General features: G+C 43.5%; 1 protein-coding gene across 4 annotated transcripts in view; it reads left to right on the top strand.

Moving 5' to 3' along the window:
• The window catches only part of SORCS1 (sortilin related VPS10 domain containing receptor 1), a 463,918-nt gene that overhangs the window by 149,921 nt on the left and 294,810 nt on the right, over positions 1-19,187 (top strand). For all 4 annotated transcript variants that reach the window (XM_059661339.1, XM_059661340.1, XM_059661338.1 and 1 more), the window contains exon 2: positions 14,581-14,648. In XM_059661339.1, coding sequence (XP_059517322.1) covers positions 14,581-14,648 — 68 coding nt within the window. The remainder of the gene's footprint in view (positions 1-14,580; positions 14,649-19,187) is intronic.

Here is a 19,187-nt window from a genome sequence, read left to right as displayed (position 1 = left end):
CCCAGCTGTCCTGGCCCAGTGGTTGAGTGTAGAACTATGAACCAGGAGGTCCTGGTTCGATTCCCAGTCAGGGCACATGCCCGGATTGCAGACTTGATCCCCAGTGGGGCTGTGCAGGAGGCAGCCAATCAATGTTTCTCTCTCATCATTGATGTTTCTATCTCTTCCTCTCTCTTCCTCTCTGAAATCAATAAAAATAGTTTTAAATAAAAAAGATTCAGAGCCTTTATAGGCATGAGCTTCTGTGACTTCTGGGAGTTTGGGGGAGGTATAGATTGTTCCTGGCAGAGAGAGGAAGCCAGGTTGCGATCAGAAAACATTCCTATGTCTTCATTCCTGCCAATCTGCCTGGAGGTATCTCAGAAGAAACATATACCTGCATTTCTGGCACTGGCAATGTATTATGATCTATTTTCCCAATCTAATAAATATTCACTTTGAAGCCTCATTTTTTTGCATAATTTTTCTTAAAGAGAAGCCCCCAAATTGTATGACTCTCATTCTCTCTAAACCTGGATCTATGTCTGATCCTGCCGGGGTCCAGCCCCAGCGGGTCCAGGGGTCCCCAAAGTTGTGGACGGAGTCGGCGAAGAAGGAATGACACGGAGACAGCGTTCAGTTGATCAGCAGCCTAGCCAGGATCTCTAGCCAAGTTCTGGTCTCGATCTCCAGAGAGGTTCTCCTTAGGATCTCCAGCCAGGTTCTGTAGCCAGGTTCTAGTCAGGCTCTCCTGCCAATCTCCGCAGTCAGGTTCAGTCCAGGATCCCCTGCCATGCTCTCTCGCCAGGCTCCGTCTCCAGGCTCCGAGGCCAGTCCCGGTCCAGGATCTTCCGGCATGCTCTCGCCAGTGAAGTCCTTCTGTCTCTAGAGAATGTTCTGTGTAGGTTCTGTGCCTAGGCTCTGTCTCTCTTGGTCCTGTCTTCCAAGCCCTGTGTTCTAAGTTCTGTGTTCTGAATTCTGTCTCATGAGTTCTGTGTTCTGAGTTCTGAGTGTTTCTGTCTTGTTACAACTGTATTTATACCAGTTGATTCAATCCTATCAATCTCTATTACAAAGGTTAGGGCGTTTCTTATCTCCATTCCAGGGAGAAAAGATTATGTAGTTTAAGCATGATTGTTCATAGTTAAAGGGATTAATTACCCGCCTGGCACTTAGTTGAAAGGTTTTATTCCGTCCCTAACTTCAGGGGAAAATCCCTACCTGGGGAAACAACCTTCCTCGGAGAGGTGACCTTGGTTAAAACACAGTGCCAAGAACGTGAGCAAACATATTAAGAACAGTATTCCATATATGCCAGGTCCCTTGAAACAGCAAGGATGGACCGGCTCCCGGCATGATCCTACTGGTGCAGGCCTCAGTCTGCCTCTTCCAAATCCCCATCGCAGAACTGGCCCCATCCAGTGCTCCCTCCTGCACACGGGAACTCCTGCTTCATGCACTAAAATGGCATATGGTGTGCTAAGGTGATTCTTTACTCTCCGAAGCTTCTTTTTCAAGAACTGATTCGTCTAAAAGTATAACCTACATATACCTTGTGTTAAATGAGGTGGTTGGAGTTAGATGGTCTTTCAAGAACTTTTCAATTTTGCCTTAAGTTTCTTTTAAAAGAGTGGTCAAATGCTAAGTTGTTTTTTGTTTTTTTTTTTAAAGCCACGCACCAACCTTCTAGATGCCATTGTAAAGGATTAGAATTGGAATCATGTAGAAGCATTTTGGTTCTGTGATTAAATGACAAGGGATATATAAGAATCACTTAATTGTGATAGGTTTTTTTTTTCCCTCTGACAGAAGCCTGGTGAACGGATTTGTGCACTGGTGGGGTCCCTTGGCCTGGCCTGCAGGGATTGGGCCGAAACCTGAGGGGTCCTGTATTGCGAGAGGGCACACGCCATGCTAAGAGACCCCACCGGTGCACAATAGAGGTTGAGGAGGGACCGCGGGAGGGCTCAAGGGTGTGTCCAGCCTTTCTCGCCCAGTCCTGTTTGGCCAGACCCCAGCAGCAAGCTAATCTACTGGTCGGAGCATCTGCCCCCTGGTGGTCAGTGCACATCATAGTGACTGGTCAAATGATTGGTGGGACAATTAGCATATTAGGATTTTATATATAGATAGATATGATTTACTTGGGATTTCAAGTAAATTTCATTTTCAAATCAACTTTTTTTAAGCTTTGAATTTTCTTTCAGGCAAATTGTGTTCCATCAAACCTTAGCACTTAGACAAAGGGAAACAAAAGATGCACTAATAGAGGAGTCAATTGTTTATTTCTTTTCTTTTTTTAACACATTTTGTACCGCTCAGGAGTTTTCTCGTGTTTCGTGCAACATCTGTTAAGGACCACTCACGAGTATTCTCGTTTTTCACGCCCGTGGAAAAATAAGCGAATCTAGATACTTATGTAAATTTTGTTTGGTTCCTCTTCATAGAGGAAAATGTTTTACACAGTACCATACATTAAAAAAGTACTAGGAACTTTAATTGTTTAATTGTTTTTGTAAATAAAAATGTTATAATTATTGAAAAACAGTACCTAAAGTGCATTATGGTGATTTAAATAACATGCAGTTTGCCCAAAAACGTGCGGTCCCTGGCGTATGTCTTATAGATTTCTATGCGGCACACAATGTGTTAAGAGAATAAGATGTTTCTCTTCCTCCCTGGCCTACTTTAAGACTTCCTCAGAGAAAAGGAAAATCTTTGAACTTAGCACCTGACTATCTCTGGTGTTTTATTCTTGTTGCTTTTGTTAGTTGCACTGTATGGTAAATGAGAAGAGAAAATGACAAAAAAATATTGTATATGAAAGCTCACATTCTTTTTATTTTCTATTCCAGTGCCTTATGGAGGTTCAAGTTCTGACACGTGGCTCACCATACTATGTGTATCTTTCTTTATTAGCTTCCTCTAAGTATGGTGTGTTAACCTTGAAAAATAATGTTTTAAAAATTGAGTTAACCTCTTCAGACCGATGAATAAAACCAAGATGAAGAAGAAGAAAAGGGAAAGTCTTGGTTCATTTCTTTGCATTTCAGTTTATTATAAGGAAGCATATGAGCAGAAGGGCCCCCCATCCTTAGCAGGCAGTTTGCTGCTTAATGATGTGTTCACTTTGTGTGCGGGTTCTCACATAGGAAGAGTCTTAATGTTCAGATAATGTCTGTAATTCATACAGATAGTCATTTTGGAGCTTGGGCATCTCCCTTTCTTTGACCAGTGCATCAAGGAAGTTGAAAGGGAATCTCTCCCTTCCTCACATCCTGTCTCTCTCTCCTACCAACCTCAGGTTGTACCCCTGGTACTTAAGCATATAGCAGCTTCCCTCTGTTTGTTCTTTAGATTTCCAGAGAGGGAGGATAATGCAAGAAATACTTTCTTATTGTTTTGTGACTCTGAAATAACAGTTCTCTGCATCCTCTGTGATTCTAAGTACCAGGTGTCCTAATTTGAATAGGGACTGATCTGAAGCAAGAAGGTTGGGTGTTATTTCCAACCCCTTCTAAGCACTGTGAAGGGGAATAAAGGGAATGTGGTGGATAGCTGTTTATTTATCTGAGAAGTAATGGACTAGCACAGATATTCTACTTGGTTTACTTGAATTGGAGCTCTCTTTCCAAACAACCCTTTGGGTCTCCTGCTTCTGTCCCCCACTTCCTAGCCTCAGTTGCTTTCCTGTCTTGAAGCCTTGGCTATAAGTCTCCACATCTATTTAACCTTCCGTTTTACTATCCCTGCACAGATAAGTCTTGTCTATGCATTTTCCTCATACCTTATACAATCACTAGAGGCCCAATGCACAAATTTTGTGCACTTGGAGGTGGGGGCCCTCAGCCTGGCCTGCACCCTCTCGCAGTCCGCGAGCTCCTGGGAGCCCATGGGGAGCAGGCCTAAGCCAGCAGTTGGACATCCTTAGAGGCTCTCCCGCCACCACCGTCATGCTCACCAGCTGTGAGCCCGGCTTCTGGCTGAGCGATGCTCCCCCTGTGGGAGCGCACTGACCACCAGGGGGCAGCTCTGTCTCCTGGTGGTGAGTGTGCATCATAGCGACTGGTCGTTCCGCCATTTGGTCAATTTGCATAGTAGCCTTTTATTATGTAGGATTTTGATGCTTTTTTAGAATTATATTGGTGCTGATATGTGGCTCTTTTCTAGAAAAAAAAAAAACACAGACACACAACAACAACATTTAATTTAATCTACCTACTTCCCGTGGTGTGAGGCAGAAGCTTAAAATAGAGTAAAATTTAGGGCAGAGTAATTTACATAGAAACAGAAGGCTATGAACTGGTCAACATTACTCAGTAAGTATAGATATATGTTTGGACCATTATCCTCTTTTTAATCATTCAAAAAAGGGGGAGGAGGAGGAAAAAGAAGAAAGATACATAGGAATGCATTGTCCTTAGTTGCTTGGTTTGGCATTGTGAAATTAATATATTTTTTTTAGTTGATAGTGTCCCTCCCCTTGGGGAAGAGGAAAGCAAGTGCTACTTTCAAGATTTGCATGAAAAAGCAACCTAGGTCTAGTGGATTTGATGAACTTGGGTTTGTTTGCTAAGTACAGTGACCTGGCTCCAGGATTATACTAGTAATTGCCTTTTGTTACAAGCATTTCCTTTCTTGTTACTAACAGGAAAGGACTTGACTTTCAGCAGACAGAGGGGAAGAGATAGAGTGAGAGCTGAGTTTTTCCACGTGGGAGCTCCTGGGACAGTGCTCCTGAGGTTGGGTGTTGGTCTTGCTGCTCATAGCCTTGCACCTCAGCAGCAAATGACCTCTACAGGGAAACAGATTCAGAAGGAGGACCCAACAAATTTTACTAAAAAATGTTTCACTTTCCACACAGGCTCTTTTCTATGCTACAATTTGCTCTGTGCCCAGCGTTGATTAGGTTATCTGTATGCCTCTGTTTCTATCTGCATCATCACTGCTGGCTGCCTGGTCTTTTAAGTTCTCCAGGGAGGCACAGTGGCTGTTTAACTCATACCGTCTCAGTGTCATGCAGAGGATTTTACATAAATAAACATGACATTAAATTATGTGTGGGCTCCTACAAAAGGAGGAGGGAGGAGGTCTTTGGGGGTTAAGGACTTTCCAGCAGCAAAAATCTAACTGCTTTCTGGCTGGCTCCCCCCCCCCCCCCCCCCAGTTCATCCCATTCTTTTTACTGGTTTTCTATTTCAACTTCTGTTTGCATTTCCTGGATTTTTGGTCTTACGACTTCAAGTGCATGTGTGTGGTTGTGTGTGCACATGCCATCATACCAACCTTTCATCTCCCCTCTGGGATTTATTAATCCACTTTAGTAATTATTGATTCCTCTTCCCTTTGATGACTCAAATGGAGCGCTATTATACATTCACTTAAATCTTCCGAAAATGATGCCACTGCGAACCCCTCTGTGGAAATCAAGAATCCTCGATCTGGGGACAGCCCCATTCTGTAGTGAATTAAGTGGAAGGATCGAGTCCTAAAAAAGGATTTCACCAAAGTTCAAAAATTTTAAACATAAATGAAAAAATGACAGAGCTAATGGGATTGACATGAGGTCAGTAATGAGCTAAGAATGAAGTTTGTCTATTATAAGGAAAAAAATATTCCAGGACTGTCTGGAAGAAGGCAGAGGGAGAGAGAAGGAGGGTGTGGCCAGCACTGCAGCTGATGGATAACAGGTGTCCAGTACTTCGGACTTGAACAGGAAGTGTGGTTCCTCAGGGGTTCTGCCTAGTCTCTAGTTACAGGTGGACACAGGCATTATAGATTGGGGATAATGAAGCACCATGATTGAGTCTGTATATAATGTAAGTTAAACTTGTCCACCACTCACAGACTGAGTAATTTAAGTTCGTCTCAGTGGGACTCAATTTTCTCATTAGAAAAAAAAAATATTCATTACTTGAAATATCTTTAATAATGAAATTTGTCTGGCACACAGAGTAGGCATCCAATAAATATGGTTAATAATAGCAACTCCTTGCATTTGCTTAGTCGTTTAACATTTACTCAGAGTTCTTCCACTTCTTATTCGGTTTCTTTTCCACAGTTCTAGAACACTAAGGGGAGAGTTAGATGATCTCTTTTATTAATCTTTTAAGATAAGAGAAATTTGTTTACTATTTGACTTATTCAAGGTCTCACCATTGCAGACACTACTCATGGCTACCCAACAGCCACTCCCAAGTTGTTGTTGGCAGAGCCCCCTTCTTGCCATAGAAAATACCAAGTGGAAATACCAGCGCCTTCTTTTCCCAGCTTTCATTGCAGCTGCAGGGTGGGCATGTGGCTGATTCCTGGTCATTGAGACCACAGCATCTGCTGTAGGGCTGTTGGAAAAGAGGTTTTTTTTCTCGTTTAAAAGCAAACAAAACAAAAGCAGGTCTACTCTAGAGGCTCTTGTTTCCTTTGCTGGGTGGAGCTATGTCCGCTTGTGCTGCAGAGAAGTGTTATGACCACCTTGCAATCATGAGGACACGCAGCACCAATGTTGACTCTGTGGTGTGGGTCCGGATGTCATCGCTTGGCTAAACTCGCCTGGAACTATGTAAACTCCGGGCCTCCTGCTATAAAAAAGAGTACGTCTCTTAAATTGTGTATTACTTTTCCTGATCTGTTTCTTGCTGCACAAGGCACTATCACAGATATGGTGGCTAAACCACAACTCAAAACCTGGTCTCCTGATTCCAAAGACTTTATTCTTCTCTACAGAGTACCCTGCCATCCTAATATTAAGGACCTCCGCCAGAGAGCCAGATATCTCTCTAGTCTCATATTCTGTGTGTCCCCACTCTTCGTCTAAACCCAGGCAAGCATGTCAAACTCGTGGCCGGCGGGCTGCATGTCTCCTGGCAGCCGCGAGTTTGACATGCTTGGGACTCTAAGGTGTAGCTAAACCTGAGGACTTGCTCTCTTCTGACTGCTCCAGGAGTTTTCACAGTATGGATGTCTATTCTCATGCTTCCTTCCTTTAGAATACCATCTCTATAGCCCAGACAGTGTGGCTCAGTGGTTGATCATCGACCCATGAACTGAGAGGTCACAGTTCGGGGCACATGCCTGGATTGTAGGCTCTATCCCCAGTATAGGGTGTGCAGGAGGCAGGCAATCAGTGATTTTCTGTCATCATTGAAGTTTCTGTTTTTCTGTCCTTCTCGCTTGCTCTCTCTGAAATTAATAAAAATGCATTAAAAAAAATAATACCATCTCTATATACTCTCATCTCCACCAGAATCACACACGTCCTCTGGGACTTGTCGTCAAAGCGTCCTTTCTAAGAACTCATTCCTGATGATACTGTTCTTCCTTGCTCTCGAGGAGATACAAACACTTTTTCTCTTGCTGCATACCTTCCCCCCTCATTTTGTAACCGTCTGTGTGCACGTGTGCCTCTTCATTTGAACCGTGAGCTTCCAGGGACTGGTGCCGAGTCTCATGCTCCCTTTGTGTCCTCGCAGCACATATTTTTTATTCCTGCCTCTTAAGAAGGCTTAATGCATGTTTATTGAATTAAATGTGCAGAATTTTAGAGCTGAAAAATCTTTCTTCTGAACAAAGCTCTCATTTTCTGGGAATTATAGAAGCTTCTTAATCTTGGATTCATGACCCCCCCTAGGATTCAGGAGATCAGTAATATCATTAAAGTTATACTCATTGTTTTATGTGCATAGCATATATTTGATCGGATTGTTAAAGAATATCTCTAGTGAATGAGAACCTCCGTTTAAGTCGGAAAGTTGAATAAATGCTTACTGCACTATAGACACAATATGGAACAAGAATATTTTTTGGAAAACCACTGTGGGGGTTTGCTTCTTTTCCCTAAAACTGGAGTGCAAAGAAAACAATAAAAAAACAAACCAAATTTCTGGCTATTGGACACACCCCCTTATATTTTACCCAACTCTTCAATTCCCCTGAAAGATCGTCCCAGGTCTCTTAAGGCCCCTTATAATTCTCCGTCCCTGTATTCACTTCCATGCACATCTGCAAACATGTCCACCATAACGAACTCTGGAAGCAGAGAGGCTGACATTGGAGACTGGGGGATGAGGACACCCCAGGGCCTGCTAGAAGTGGTGGGGGAAGGATGGAGGTGGCCAGCTTCAGCCCCTGTTCCAGCCTGCTGGCATTTTCAGCCAGACTGTGGCCCACCCAGGGAGCGGAATTATGAAGGATAGCCTGGTTGACCTATGGTGCCCCCATGTGTGACAATGACAGAAAACCCTGCCAAGCCATCACTGAATCACTAGTGTCTGAGAGTAATACAAAAGAACGTGTCTTGTTTTATAGACTAAGCCTCCTTATACTCTCTTCATTATTTGGGGTTTGGAAATACAGACAGTCAGGAATGAAAGATACTCTGGGATCCTGTCCCCAAAGCCTGCATTGCCAAGAAGCCCAAGGTCACTCTTTTGTTTCCCCTGCGATTAGATTCCACTTCCTCAGTTGGATGCAGAGAGGGAACAGAAGACTGCAAATCATTAACAATTGAAAAATGAGAAGATGTGGCCTACTTTTCCAAGATTTCCCTTCAATGGAGGTGAGATGAGGTGAAGGGCAGTGGCCAGGACAAGTGTCCTGGAGGAACTCAGATCTCCTTCAATGTCCAGTAGTTCTCCTAGAGCTACCCCAAATCCACAGCTTAGAAGAATAGTCAGCTTGCTAGTCAAGTCCTCCTCCATGAAAGATTCCCATTAACCCTCTGTTTCCAACCATATAGCTACTCCTAAGCAAAATAATTAGGAGAGAATATTCATAGGGGGATATGTGCATTCCTTCTTAGGGGATGAAGGGAATTGGAAATACATTTACTCCCCCTCAACTCTCCATAGGCCCCCCTCCTCTGAGGTGCATCCTTTTAAGTTCTCAAAGGAAAGAGTCAAGATACTCTGCTTTTTCCTTGAGAAAATAAAGGGAGAATTCCGATGCTGATACTTTTGAAGTGTGGAATCGATTTTGGTTCTTTACAGTCTACTGATTAATGCGGATGTTTTCAGAAGTATACTGTGTAGAATCAGGTTACCGGTAAGGTGTTTTAGGGGTTTCCTTAAATGTATGGATTTTTTTACTAAATTATAGTCTTACTAGAATCCCGGTGCACAAAATACGTGCATTTGGGGGGTGGTTCCCTCACCTCAGCCTGGTGTGTGCCCTCTCACAGTCCAGGAGCCCTTGGGGGATGTCTGACTGACAGCTTAGATCCACTCCTTAGTGCTGCCGTAGAGGCGGGAGAGGCTCCGGCCACAGCCGCTGCACTGGCCAGCAGTGAGCCTGGCTTCTGGCTGAGCAGTGCTCCCCCTGTGGGAGCGCACTGACCACCAGGGAGCAGCTCCTGCATTGAGCATGTGACCCCTGGTGGTCAGTGCATGTCATAGCGAGCAGTTGAGCGGCCTTAGCATATCATTAGCATATTACTCTTTGATTGGTTGAACAGATGACCAGACACTTAGCATATTAAGCTTTTATTATATAGGATGTTCATTAAAATAAAGCCCTACTGTTGCATTCAAAGCTGTCACATGTCTAAATACTTGGCAGAATGGGGCATGCAGGGTAGGACCTTGGTCTGCTGCCCTGTTGATTCATTCTAGTGCATCGCTGAAAATAAGGCTTGCCTGCCATTCGATACCAGAGAACGTATTTTACTGGCATTTGCTGTTTTATACTAGAACATTCTTATTAGTCTTCTACATACTGGTGTCTTTGTGAATGCTTTTTTTCTGACACAGAGCACAGAAAAAAGTTTGGGGTAGGAGAGGATTGACATTTTCCTTTTCACTCTCCCCTCACCCCCAGGGTTCTCTGTGATGGTCTTTTTTTTTCTTTGAGAACTTTATTAAGGAATAATTGACAAATATAATGATATATATTTAAAGTATACAATGTGATGATTTGCTATACATATACATTGTGGGATGATAGTCATGTTCAAGATATTAACACATCTATCACCTCATATCGTTAACTCTGTTTTTTATTTTTTTGAGGGAGAAATAAAGACAGAAAGAAAGAGACACATAGATTTGTTTTTCCACTTACACATAGGTTGATCTTGTATGTACCCTGAGTAGGCATCAAACCTGCAGCATTGGCACATGGAGACAATGCTCTAACCAACTGAGCTACCCAGCCAGGGCTCTGAGGATTTGTTTGTTTTTTAGCTGAAAATGTTTAAGATCTACTCTCAGTACCTTTCAAATACACAGTATTGTATTATTAACTGTAGCCACCATGCTGAACATTAGCTCCTCAGAACGTATTCTTTTTTTTTTAAAATATATTTTATTGATTTTTTATAGAGAAGAAGGGAGAGGGATAGAGAGCCAGAAACATTGATGAGAGAGATTGGTCAGCTGCCTCCTGCATGCCCCCCAGTGGGGATGTGCCCGCAATCAAGGTACATGCCCTTGACCGGAATAGAACCTGGGATCCCTGAGTCCACAGGCCGGCGCTCTATCCACTGAGCCAAACCGGTTCGGCCGTATTCTTTTTATAACTGAAAGTTTGCATCCTTTGGCCTACATCTCCCCATTTATCCTTCCGCCAGCCCCTAGCAGCCACCATTCAGTTCTGTTTCTACAAAATCATTTTTGTTTGTTATTTGTCTTTTGTTAAGATTCCACATTTAAGGGGAACTGTACAGTATTTGTCTTCCTCTGGTTTATTTCACTTAGAAATAAGCTTTACCTATCTTGTTGCTAATGGCAGGATTTCCTTCCTTTTATGTCTGAATAATATTCCATTGTGTCTGAAATGTAATGAGCACTTTCTTGATGTGATGGTTCATTCACACCTATGTACAGAGGTGACGTGACGGGGGAGAGGCTGGCATTGGTAATGACTCAGTAGGAACTTTAGAAGACCTGGGGAAGAAGGATAATAGTGTGGTGAGCACAGGTGGTAAAAATTGGACTCAGCGCTGGGGAGGATGCCCAGGCTCACTCCCTTGAAGACCCTCACTGGTCCCTGTACAGAGCCTGGCATTGTTTCCGGCTCCCTCCCCTCTTTCAGGAATGGGTGCCTTGCATAGCAGCTCTGTGGATGCTCATGTTTCATATAAGTATGGACAAAGGGAAGTTTTCCCCTGGAGGCTTCGTAAGCAATGAATATGGAGCCACCGCAAAAGAACAGCGCAGATGGCCTGTGGTGACAGCGGCTCCTAGACTGCCTGGGGGTTACCTGGAGATGTAATTGTGAAAGATCCTAGAAATACCTGGGCACTGAGGTCTGGTACCATGTAGGTAGAAATTTTCAAGCCATAGATATTTGGATTATAGCTATTTAAAATGTCCTATGAACTAGAGAAGAACCCCCCAAAAGCTGTGACCATATAGCTCACCATTTATTGTTTTGAATCAGGGAAATTTTGGTACTAAATAGTGTAAACAAGATATAGAGAAATGAGATGCTGGTGGAGATTCCATTTTGTGTGAATGTGTTTAACTAAACAGCCTTGCTCTCACTGATTAGGTTTATAATTCTATGCATTTGGACTTGGATACATTGAACTAACTCTGTACTACATGAAACTTGTTGCTGAATGAATAAAAATAAATGACTGCTTATATATTATTTTAGTACATATAACATTTTACCTGCTTAAAAAGTTTTATTGATTTTTTTTAAGCTTGAAAAGTACACAAAACATGGTGGACAGTAGAACCAGAATAAGCAGGCAATTGCATTCCTCCCATTTTCTCATCTAATGGTGGTGGTTTGGGTAGTGCTACTTCTGTCCAATAGTATTACTGATAAACCAGGACAGAAAAGCAAGCAAACAACAGCCAAGCAGAACTCATATAATGGCACATCACTATCCAGGAGTAATGCACTAAATAACCCACGTGGACAGTAAAGGGACAAAAAAGGGGGGGGGGGAGATTTCAAGGAATTGATTGAAAACATAAGGAAAAGTTAGAAGTTCTCCCTTCTTTCTTACTGTAGCCATCCTGAAAACAAAGAGATCAGGTTGACTCAAGCCTATAAGCTTTGAAATACCATGAAGGACACCTCTCTGGTGCAGTATTGATGAACTGCCGTAGTCTATCACTGGCATTTTTGTTTTACTAGCCCAGTAAGAAGAGTCACTGGTACCTCACGCCCGCCTGCCTGTGAATCGTTTCACTGATGGCTGTTCATGTGGGTGGGGTGCCCCACACCATTGCATGCTGGGTGAAAGGGTTCCTTCGCTGGGGTTCCTCTGAATTCCCTTGTCAGATGGATGGGAGACCCAGCCTGTGACCAGCGGAATATCATTATTTTGTTCGCTGCCGTATTGTATCAAGAGAGCAACTACCTGGAGATGCTTTATGCCCTCACTGCTCCCATTTCCTCCGCGGGGGATTTATAGACCTATTCGAGGTGGAGCAGCAACATCGCTCTGTGTCTTCAAACAAACAGCCACCCCGCTGCCACTGATCAGTGTTCCTGGGATGGCGGTGATTGAAATTTAGCACTTAGAGCGATTTAATTGGCACCCAGATCTGTTAAACATATGCCCCAACCGTAGGCATGCCATCTGATGTGCCCACAGGGTGCCTAGCACCTCACACATGCTCACATTTTGCTAAAGAAGCAAGTTTTGAACAGCTCCTTGAAGGAAGCCTGTGTGGTGGTGTAGGAGAGGGGAGGCCCTAGAGCCCAGGTCCCCAGATCCTCAGCATTCCCTTGAACTTGGAACAAACCTAAGTCCTGGAGTTCCAGTTTGCTTGTTGAGAAAGAAGCCTTCAGAATCTCTCCCTGATGCTTAAGTAGATCAAGGCCAGTGCTAGCGGAGTGCGGCCTGGAAGGGTTCAGCACTCCTGGCAGCGCGCTGCCTTGAAAATCAAGGTTAGAATGTTCCCTTCTCACTGAGGCTAGAACTGATCCCTTGGCCTGCAGACAAAATCCTGGAAATCGGTGTCACCATTTTTCTCCTGAGTTGAAAACAGCAATTACTGGGCCAGATGTTCTAGGTTATGTTTATCAGACGAGGAATATGAACCTCAACAGAAAACACAGCAGCCCCATTTGGTTCTTTTCCTTATGTAAGAAGAAGGGGTGAGGATATCAGTGCTTAGGAACACACTGCTCTGTTCAGTCTCCCCAAGCTCCCTGCTGCTCATGGACTTCCCATCACCAGGTGGACCCTGGTCATTGTTGCAGGTGCCCAAACAGGCAGCCACGCTGGGCATGAGTTTCTGTGGGGCTGAGAAGAGGTATACCAGCTCTCTAACAACTTTGTGGTTTTATTTCAGGGAGAGGCATAGAGAGATAGAAACATCAATGATGAGAGAGAATCATAGATCGGCTGCCTCCTATACTTCCCCTACTGTGGATTGAGCCCACAACCCAGGCATGTGTCCTGAAAGGGAGTCATACAGTGACCTCCTGGTTCATAGATTGATGTTCAACCACTGAGCCACACCAGCCTGGGTTCATTCCTGTCCGAACTGGGCCACAGACTCCCAGGCCTCATCTGCATTTGTATTTTCCTCTGGCTTTAGGCAACATGCCAGGCTCCTAATAAATGGGTAGTGAGTGTTTGTTGAATTCTGAAAGAATGAACTGAAATGTTTGGGTTTCTCTGAGGGGGCAATAGGTTAGAATCAGAGGAAGATTCACCGTGACGTTAATGAAGCTTGCATTTCAGTGCCCCTCATTGGACAGGTCCTTCGCAGGACCTGCCCTCAAGTTTGAAATCATAATCTTATATCCTATTTCTTCTGGAGGGCTCCCCAAATTCCATAGGCTTCAGGACCCCGTAAAACACAGACTGGAGCCTGTTAAAACGCTGTGGCTTAGCCCCTGGGTCTTCTGCCATCCAGTGGCTTTCCCAATATTGGGAGATGAGAAGAAACTGATAGAACCAGGCCTGCCGAGAAGAAAGGGAAGGAACTAACATTTAAGAACCTCATGCTAAACCAGGATAACTTGCATTTCTTACCTAATTGAACTACTCACAGCAACGCTTTCTAGGGGATAGTATAGTGAGCTTCTGAGAAGCTAAGTAACCTGTCCGTGTGGTACAGCTTCTAGGACCTTCCACTCTCCAAACCCTCAGCTCAGTGGCTACCTTGCAGGATGCATATTTCAGAGCTTTGCAAGTCTTCCCAGAAGGTGTTAAGCCCACCAGGGTAAGAAAGGTCTAGACCAGAGGTCCTCAAACTTTTTAAACAGGGGGCCATTTCACTGTCCCTCAGACCGTTGGAGGGCCGGACTATAGTTTAAAAAAAGAAAACTATGAACAAATTCCTATGCACACTGCACATATCTTATTTGGAAGTAAAACTAAACAAAACGGGAACAAATACAATATTTGTATTTGCATGTGGCCCGCGGGCCGTAGTTTGAGGACCCCTGGTCTAGACATTCAGGTAACTTGCTGTGGGAGTGGAAGGGAGAAAGTTGGGGAAGGGATCAGGCTTGAGCAGTTTCATGGAACTCACTTGCAAACCCTTCCCCAGTCAGCATAAGGGAATGCAGTAACAATTCATTCAATTATGTTAAGCGCCCATTAAAGGAATCCTAAGCCCTCCCTTGGGCCATTTCACTTCCATGAGATTGTAATTGTTTGAGACTAACCATGATTTCTTCTTTTGCCTTCAGGTGATTCTCATTTTGACAAAGCTCTACGACTATAACCTGGGGAGCATCACTGAGAGCTCGCTTTGGAGGTAAGTAGATAAACGAGCTAATGATTGCTGTGTTATTTAATCATGCCCACCACTGCTCTCCCCCACCCCCTTTTTTCCTAAGTGAGAAGTTGAGAAGATCTCTGGTTATTTTACCCTTCCTTCCTCTGCTCTCAGTTCCCCTAGGCCATGGTTGGGGTTTATCTGCAGGCAGGCCAGATCCTTACTTCTTTACACAATCCTCCCTCTGGTCACAGTCAGATCTTTGTGCTAAACCAGGGGTGGGCAAACTTTTTGACTCAAGGGCCACAATGGGTTCTTAAACTGGACCTTAAACTGGACCGGAGGCCCCGAACAAAAGCATGGATGGAGTGTTTGTGTGAACTAATATAAATTCAAAGTAAACATCATTACATAAAAGGGTACGGTCTTTTTTTTTTTTTTTTTTTTAGTTTTATTCATTTCAAATGGGCCGGATCCGGCCCGCTGGCCTTAGTTTGCCCACAGCTGTTAAACTGTTCATTAGGTTGCCCTTATGAGTTTTGGTCCCCACAGTTCTCACTGATCTGTGATCTTAATGGAGCAGTCTGTGTCATGGGTCCATACCTGAACCAATCTCTGAAGGCCAGTAGAGCACTGCCTCTGATTGGCCAGTGCTGGGTCAAATGATAGTCTCTGAACCTGGGAGAGGATAAAAACTACCCCAGAGATAATATGCGGTGATCACTGGCTTGGGGTCAAGCTCTGAGTCTGTTCTAGATGCTGGAGGGGCAAGTCCCTAAGGGAGACTTGAGCCCGTAGCTAGGGATTCTTGGCTTAATGCAGGAAAGAATTTAAGACTTGAGCCAGACAAGAGGTTGAAGCAGAAGCAAGTATATTGAGCAGAGAGGATAAGCAAGAAAAGCCAATCCATAGATAGAGTGAGGGACCCTCCTCACAAGAGAAGGAAGAGAGACCCCAACTCTCTCTAGAGATTGAGCTTATATCTGTTTGTAGTTCCTGTGGAAAATTACTGGTATGAGGAAATAGGGCATGGAAACGTTGGGGTTAAGCTTTCCTTTACAAGGTATATTTTGTGATCTGCGTTCCCTTTAGAGTATGGGTAAACCATAAGGTATGGGTAAGGTGCTATTAATCAATCTTTGCTGGAAGTTTCTTTGTCCTAGAGGCGCCTTGCCATCTGCTTGCATCTCGGGTCAGCCCAGCTCCATGTCAGGCAGCAGGTAACAGGCCCCTAACTTAACTTTGTTTGACTTCAGTTAATTTACATAGTTCTCATGTGCTCTCCTATATTATTCTGATCTGTCGGTGCCCTTATCATAACAGTGGTTAACTTCTGATATCACTTCTGATCACCCATCCCCAAAATACACACACTTTCTCTCTCACGCACACACACGCACACACACATGTTCACACATGTGCACACACACACACTAAATGGGAGTGATTGTACTAAGAAAAGAAGGGAATGGTCTTTGTTAATATAAGAAACATTCAAACATGTGAAGAATTTTTTTGTGAGAGTTTATTTGAGCTGGGAAGCAGAAATCTCAAAGAACTGAGATAATGCTCTCAAGAGAATGGCAGATTTTTACCTGGTTTTATACCTTACAATCAAAGGAGGAGAAGTAAGTGGGTTCCATTGGTGATAGATTAGGGAGGCAGGAGAAAGCAAAGCTGGGAAACCTCTGAGATTAGATAAAAAATGAAATAATAGACACATGCTTCTTTTGCATATAGGTGGGTACAGAATAGTTAACAGCCAACAATTAACATGATGACAATAACAATGAGGGAATTTATGGTCTTCACTCTGGTGCATTTTTTGGGCCCTGAGGGTTCTCAAAAATGGGAAGTTACCCTGAAATTCCAGACATCTGTTGTTTTAGATGCAAAAAGACAATAGGCTCTGTTAAGGTCTAAATTAATCTTTGTCAATGTAGATACTGCTGTAGGGCATGACTACCCATTATAAACTGCTTTTAGTTAAAGTTTTAATTTCAGACCATCCTTTGTGGTTATTTTAGGTCTCTGAGTTTGCAAGGCCTCCATGCAGGCCTTTCCTAAGCTTGTCAGGTTAGCATGTGGCCCCTTTTTGTCCACATCTTTGAGCAGATAAAACTAGTGGGTGTTCACTGTTTAAGATCAATGGGCATTATATCACCTGTCAGTTCCTATGACTGGGAAGATTGGTTACCAGCTCTCAATCTCAGAGCTAGGGTCCAGAGGGAAAGACGCCCCCCCCCCCGCCCCCATCAGTGTCAGGTTCCACCCCTGGTCTAGTCCACAGTGACTGGGGAGGGAAGGTTGATTTACAGCAGTGGTTCTCAACCTTCTGGCCCTTGAAATACAGTTCCTCATGTTGTGACCCAACCATAAAATTATTTTTGCTGCTACTTCAAAACTGTAATGTTGCTACTGTTATGAATTATAATGTAAATATCTGATATGCAGGATAGTCTTAGGCGACCCCTGTGAAAGGGTCATTCGACCGCCAAAGGGGTCGCGACCCACAGGTTGAGAACCGCTGATTTACAGGGTAGCGATTTCATTGCATAGCCTGCATCTGTTGGGGAATGTAGTTGTTATACAAGAGGAGGATCATGGATTGGATAGACAGCCCAAAGAATCTACCATACCCTGCCAGGGGATTGTTCATGAAATTTCATTTTTACCTACTATCTGTTTTCCAGTTGGCTTGACAGTATATACAGGCAGCCCCAAGTCAATTGTTCTGCACCTCAGGAGGACTCTAGTAGACCAAGGAAAATGCTAGATTCTGTTCTTTTACTTGTTGTCAGGCATTGAACTCCTCCTCCAACTAAGGAGGTCAATTATGCAGAGTTTATATCACAAGGACATTTGTAACTGAATTAAAATGTGGGAAGTTTGGTAGAGCCTCAAAAAGTAGAGTTATTGACAGCATTAAGGGCCTGACACCTGCTGTATTGTTTAAATTCAGTCCCCGTTCATCAGAATCGCAGCAACTCTGAGTAAGTTTACGCTTCGTTGATAGATTTCTCTAATGTATTTAAATATATGAAAGTAAAAGCCGGCTTTTATACTGCAGTGCACCTGCCACATAAAGTGTAGCCGGCATATTAGAAAATTAAAAGGTGTGCAATTCTGTCTCCATGGGACAGGCTTTTAGCAGCTATAACTCTTCACCTGAGCAGTGGGAAGGGCATGCCGGAGGGACGTGAGGAACAGTTTGTCCTAGACAATGGAAGCTCATGTTCAAGGGCTCCTTTCTCTCTCAGGGCGCATTGTTACCCATGCCCCAGTCAGGGAAGAATGTACTTTTCTGATTTTACGGGAGGACTATATAAAAATGACGTGATATTTCAGTAATATTAGGCCTTTCTTCTGAGGGAGCAACCCCAGTGGTTAAGATTGGGTGAGTGTGGCAAGAATGACCCACTGACTTTTCAATCTTAGAATCAATTTCACTAAAGGATACACACACACACACACACACACACACACACATATACACATTTATATGATATACATACACCCATATGTACATACACACATAATGTACCCACATGTTTTTATTTTCTAACATCTATTAGGACTACTTATTATAATGCTTTGATAGATGAGCACAAGCCTCAATGAAAATATAGTTTAGAAAAGCAAAAAGGGAAGAAGGAATAATATTTAGAATAAACCTTGCATTTTCAGGCAGCTCACAATGCCCATCTCTGGTCTTTGGGGAACCTCTTTGGGGGGTGCTCATACAGAGGAGACATGGGACAGGCCTAGGTGGGTCAAGGGTGGGAATTGAGCCTAGATCTCCTCATGGTTCTACTAGTAGCCATCTAGTGCAGCCTTCCTTGAAGGACTGCAGACTGTTAGTACTGACTCATTTTCTCCCACACCAGCTTGTACTTTCTTCTCAGAATACCTGCCTAGGCCCACAATCAGGGGGCTTGGTAGAGGCACATGGCAGCCCAGCACTGAGTGCAGGACTTAACACATAGATGATGCTCACTAAGTATCTGTTTTTGAACAGACCAGTGAACACTACAATTCTATCTCTTCTGCATGGTCACCAATATATATTTCTGTCTCTTATTCATTTATTCAACATAGAATAATTGTTGAACTCCTTTAGTCTTATGGTTCTGTCCAGGAGAGGGAACATGGGTGGATACATTGATAACAGAATATAGACTTTGTCCTCCAGGTGTTCATTGTTTAGGGCCAAGGTCTGTGGACATTTAAAGCAGTTAAAGCGAGAGAGGTCTGTGAACTTGCTCATAACCTGCCATGTGTCATTGTATGGGAAAGGTACTTAAGCAGCCACCCAGAACTGCCAGATCCCAGAAGGAGATAAATCTAATATAAAAACTAAAAACTGTCACACAACCATGCATGTTGTAACAAAGATGTGAGTGTTGCTTCTTTACTTTGCTCATGTGTATATTTTCTCAACTAGACTTTAAGCCCTTAAACACAGCATTTTGCTGGTTTAAGGATAATAGCAACAGAGCCGCTAATAATGACAACAGTGATAGAAACTAGCTTTTATTGAATAATCACCATGTCTCAGGCATGATGCTGAGTGCTAGA

This window comes from Myotis daubentonii, chromosome 13, assembly GCF_963259705.1.
Source record: "Myotis daubentonii chromosome 13, mMyoDau2.1, whole genome shotgun sequence".
In the NCBI taxonomy this organism is placed as follows: Eukaryota; Metazoa; Chordata; class Mammalia; order Chiroptera; family Vespertilionidae; genus Myotis; species Myotis daubentonii.
Note: the sequence above shows the minus strand (reverse complement) of the source record. Positions and strands in the feature narration are given on the sequence as shown.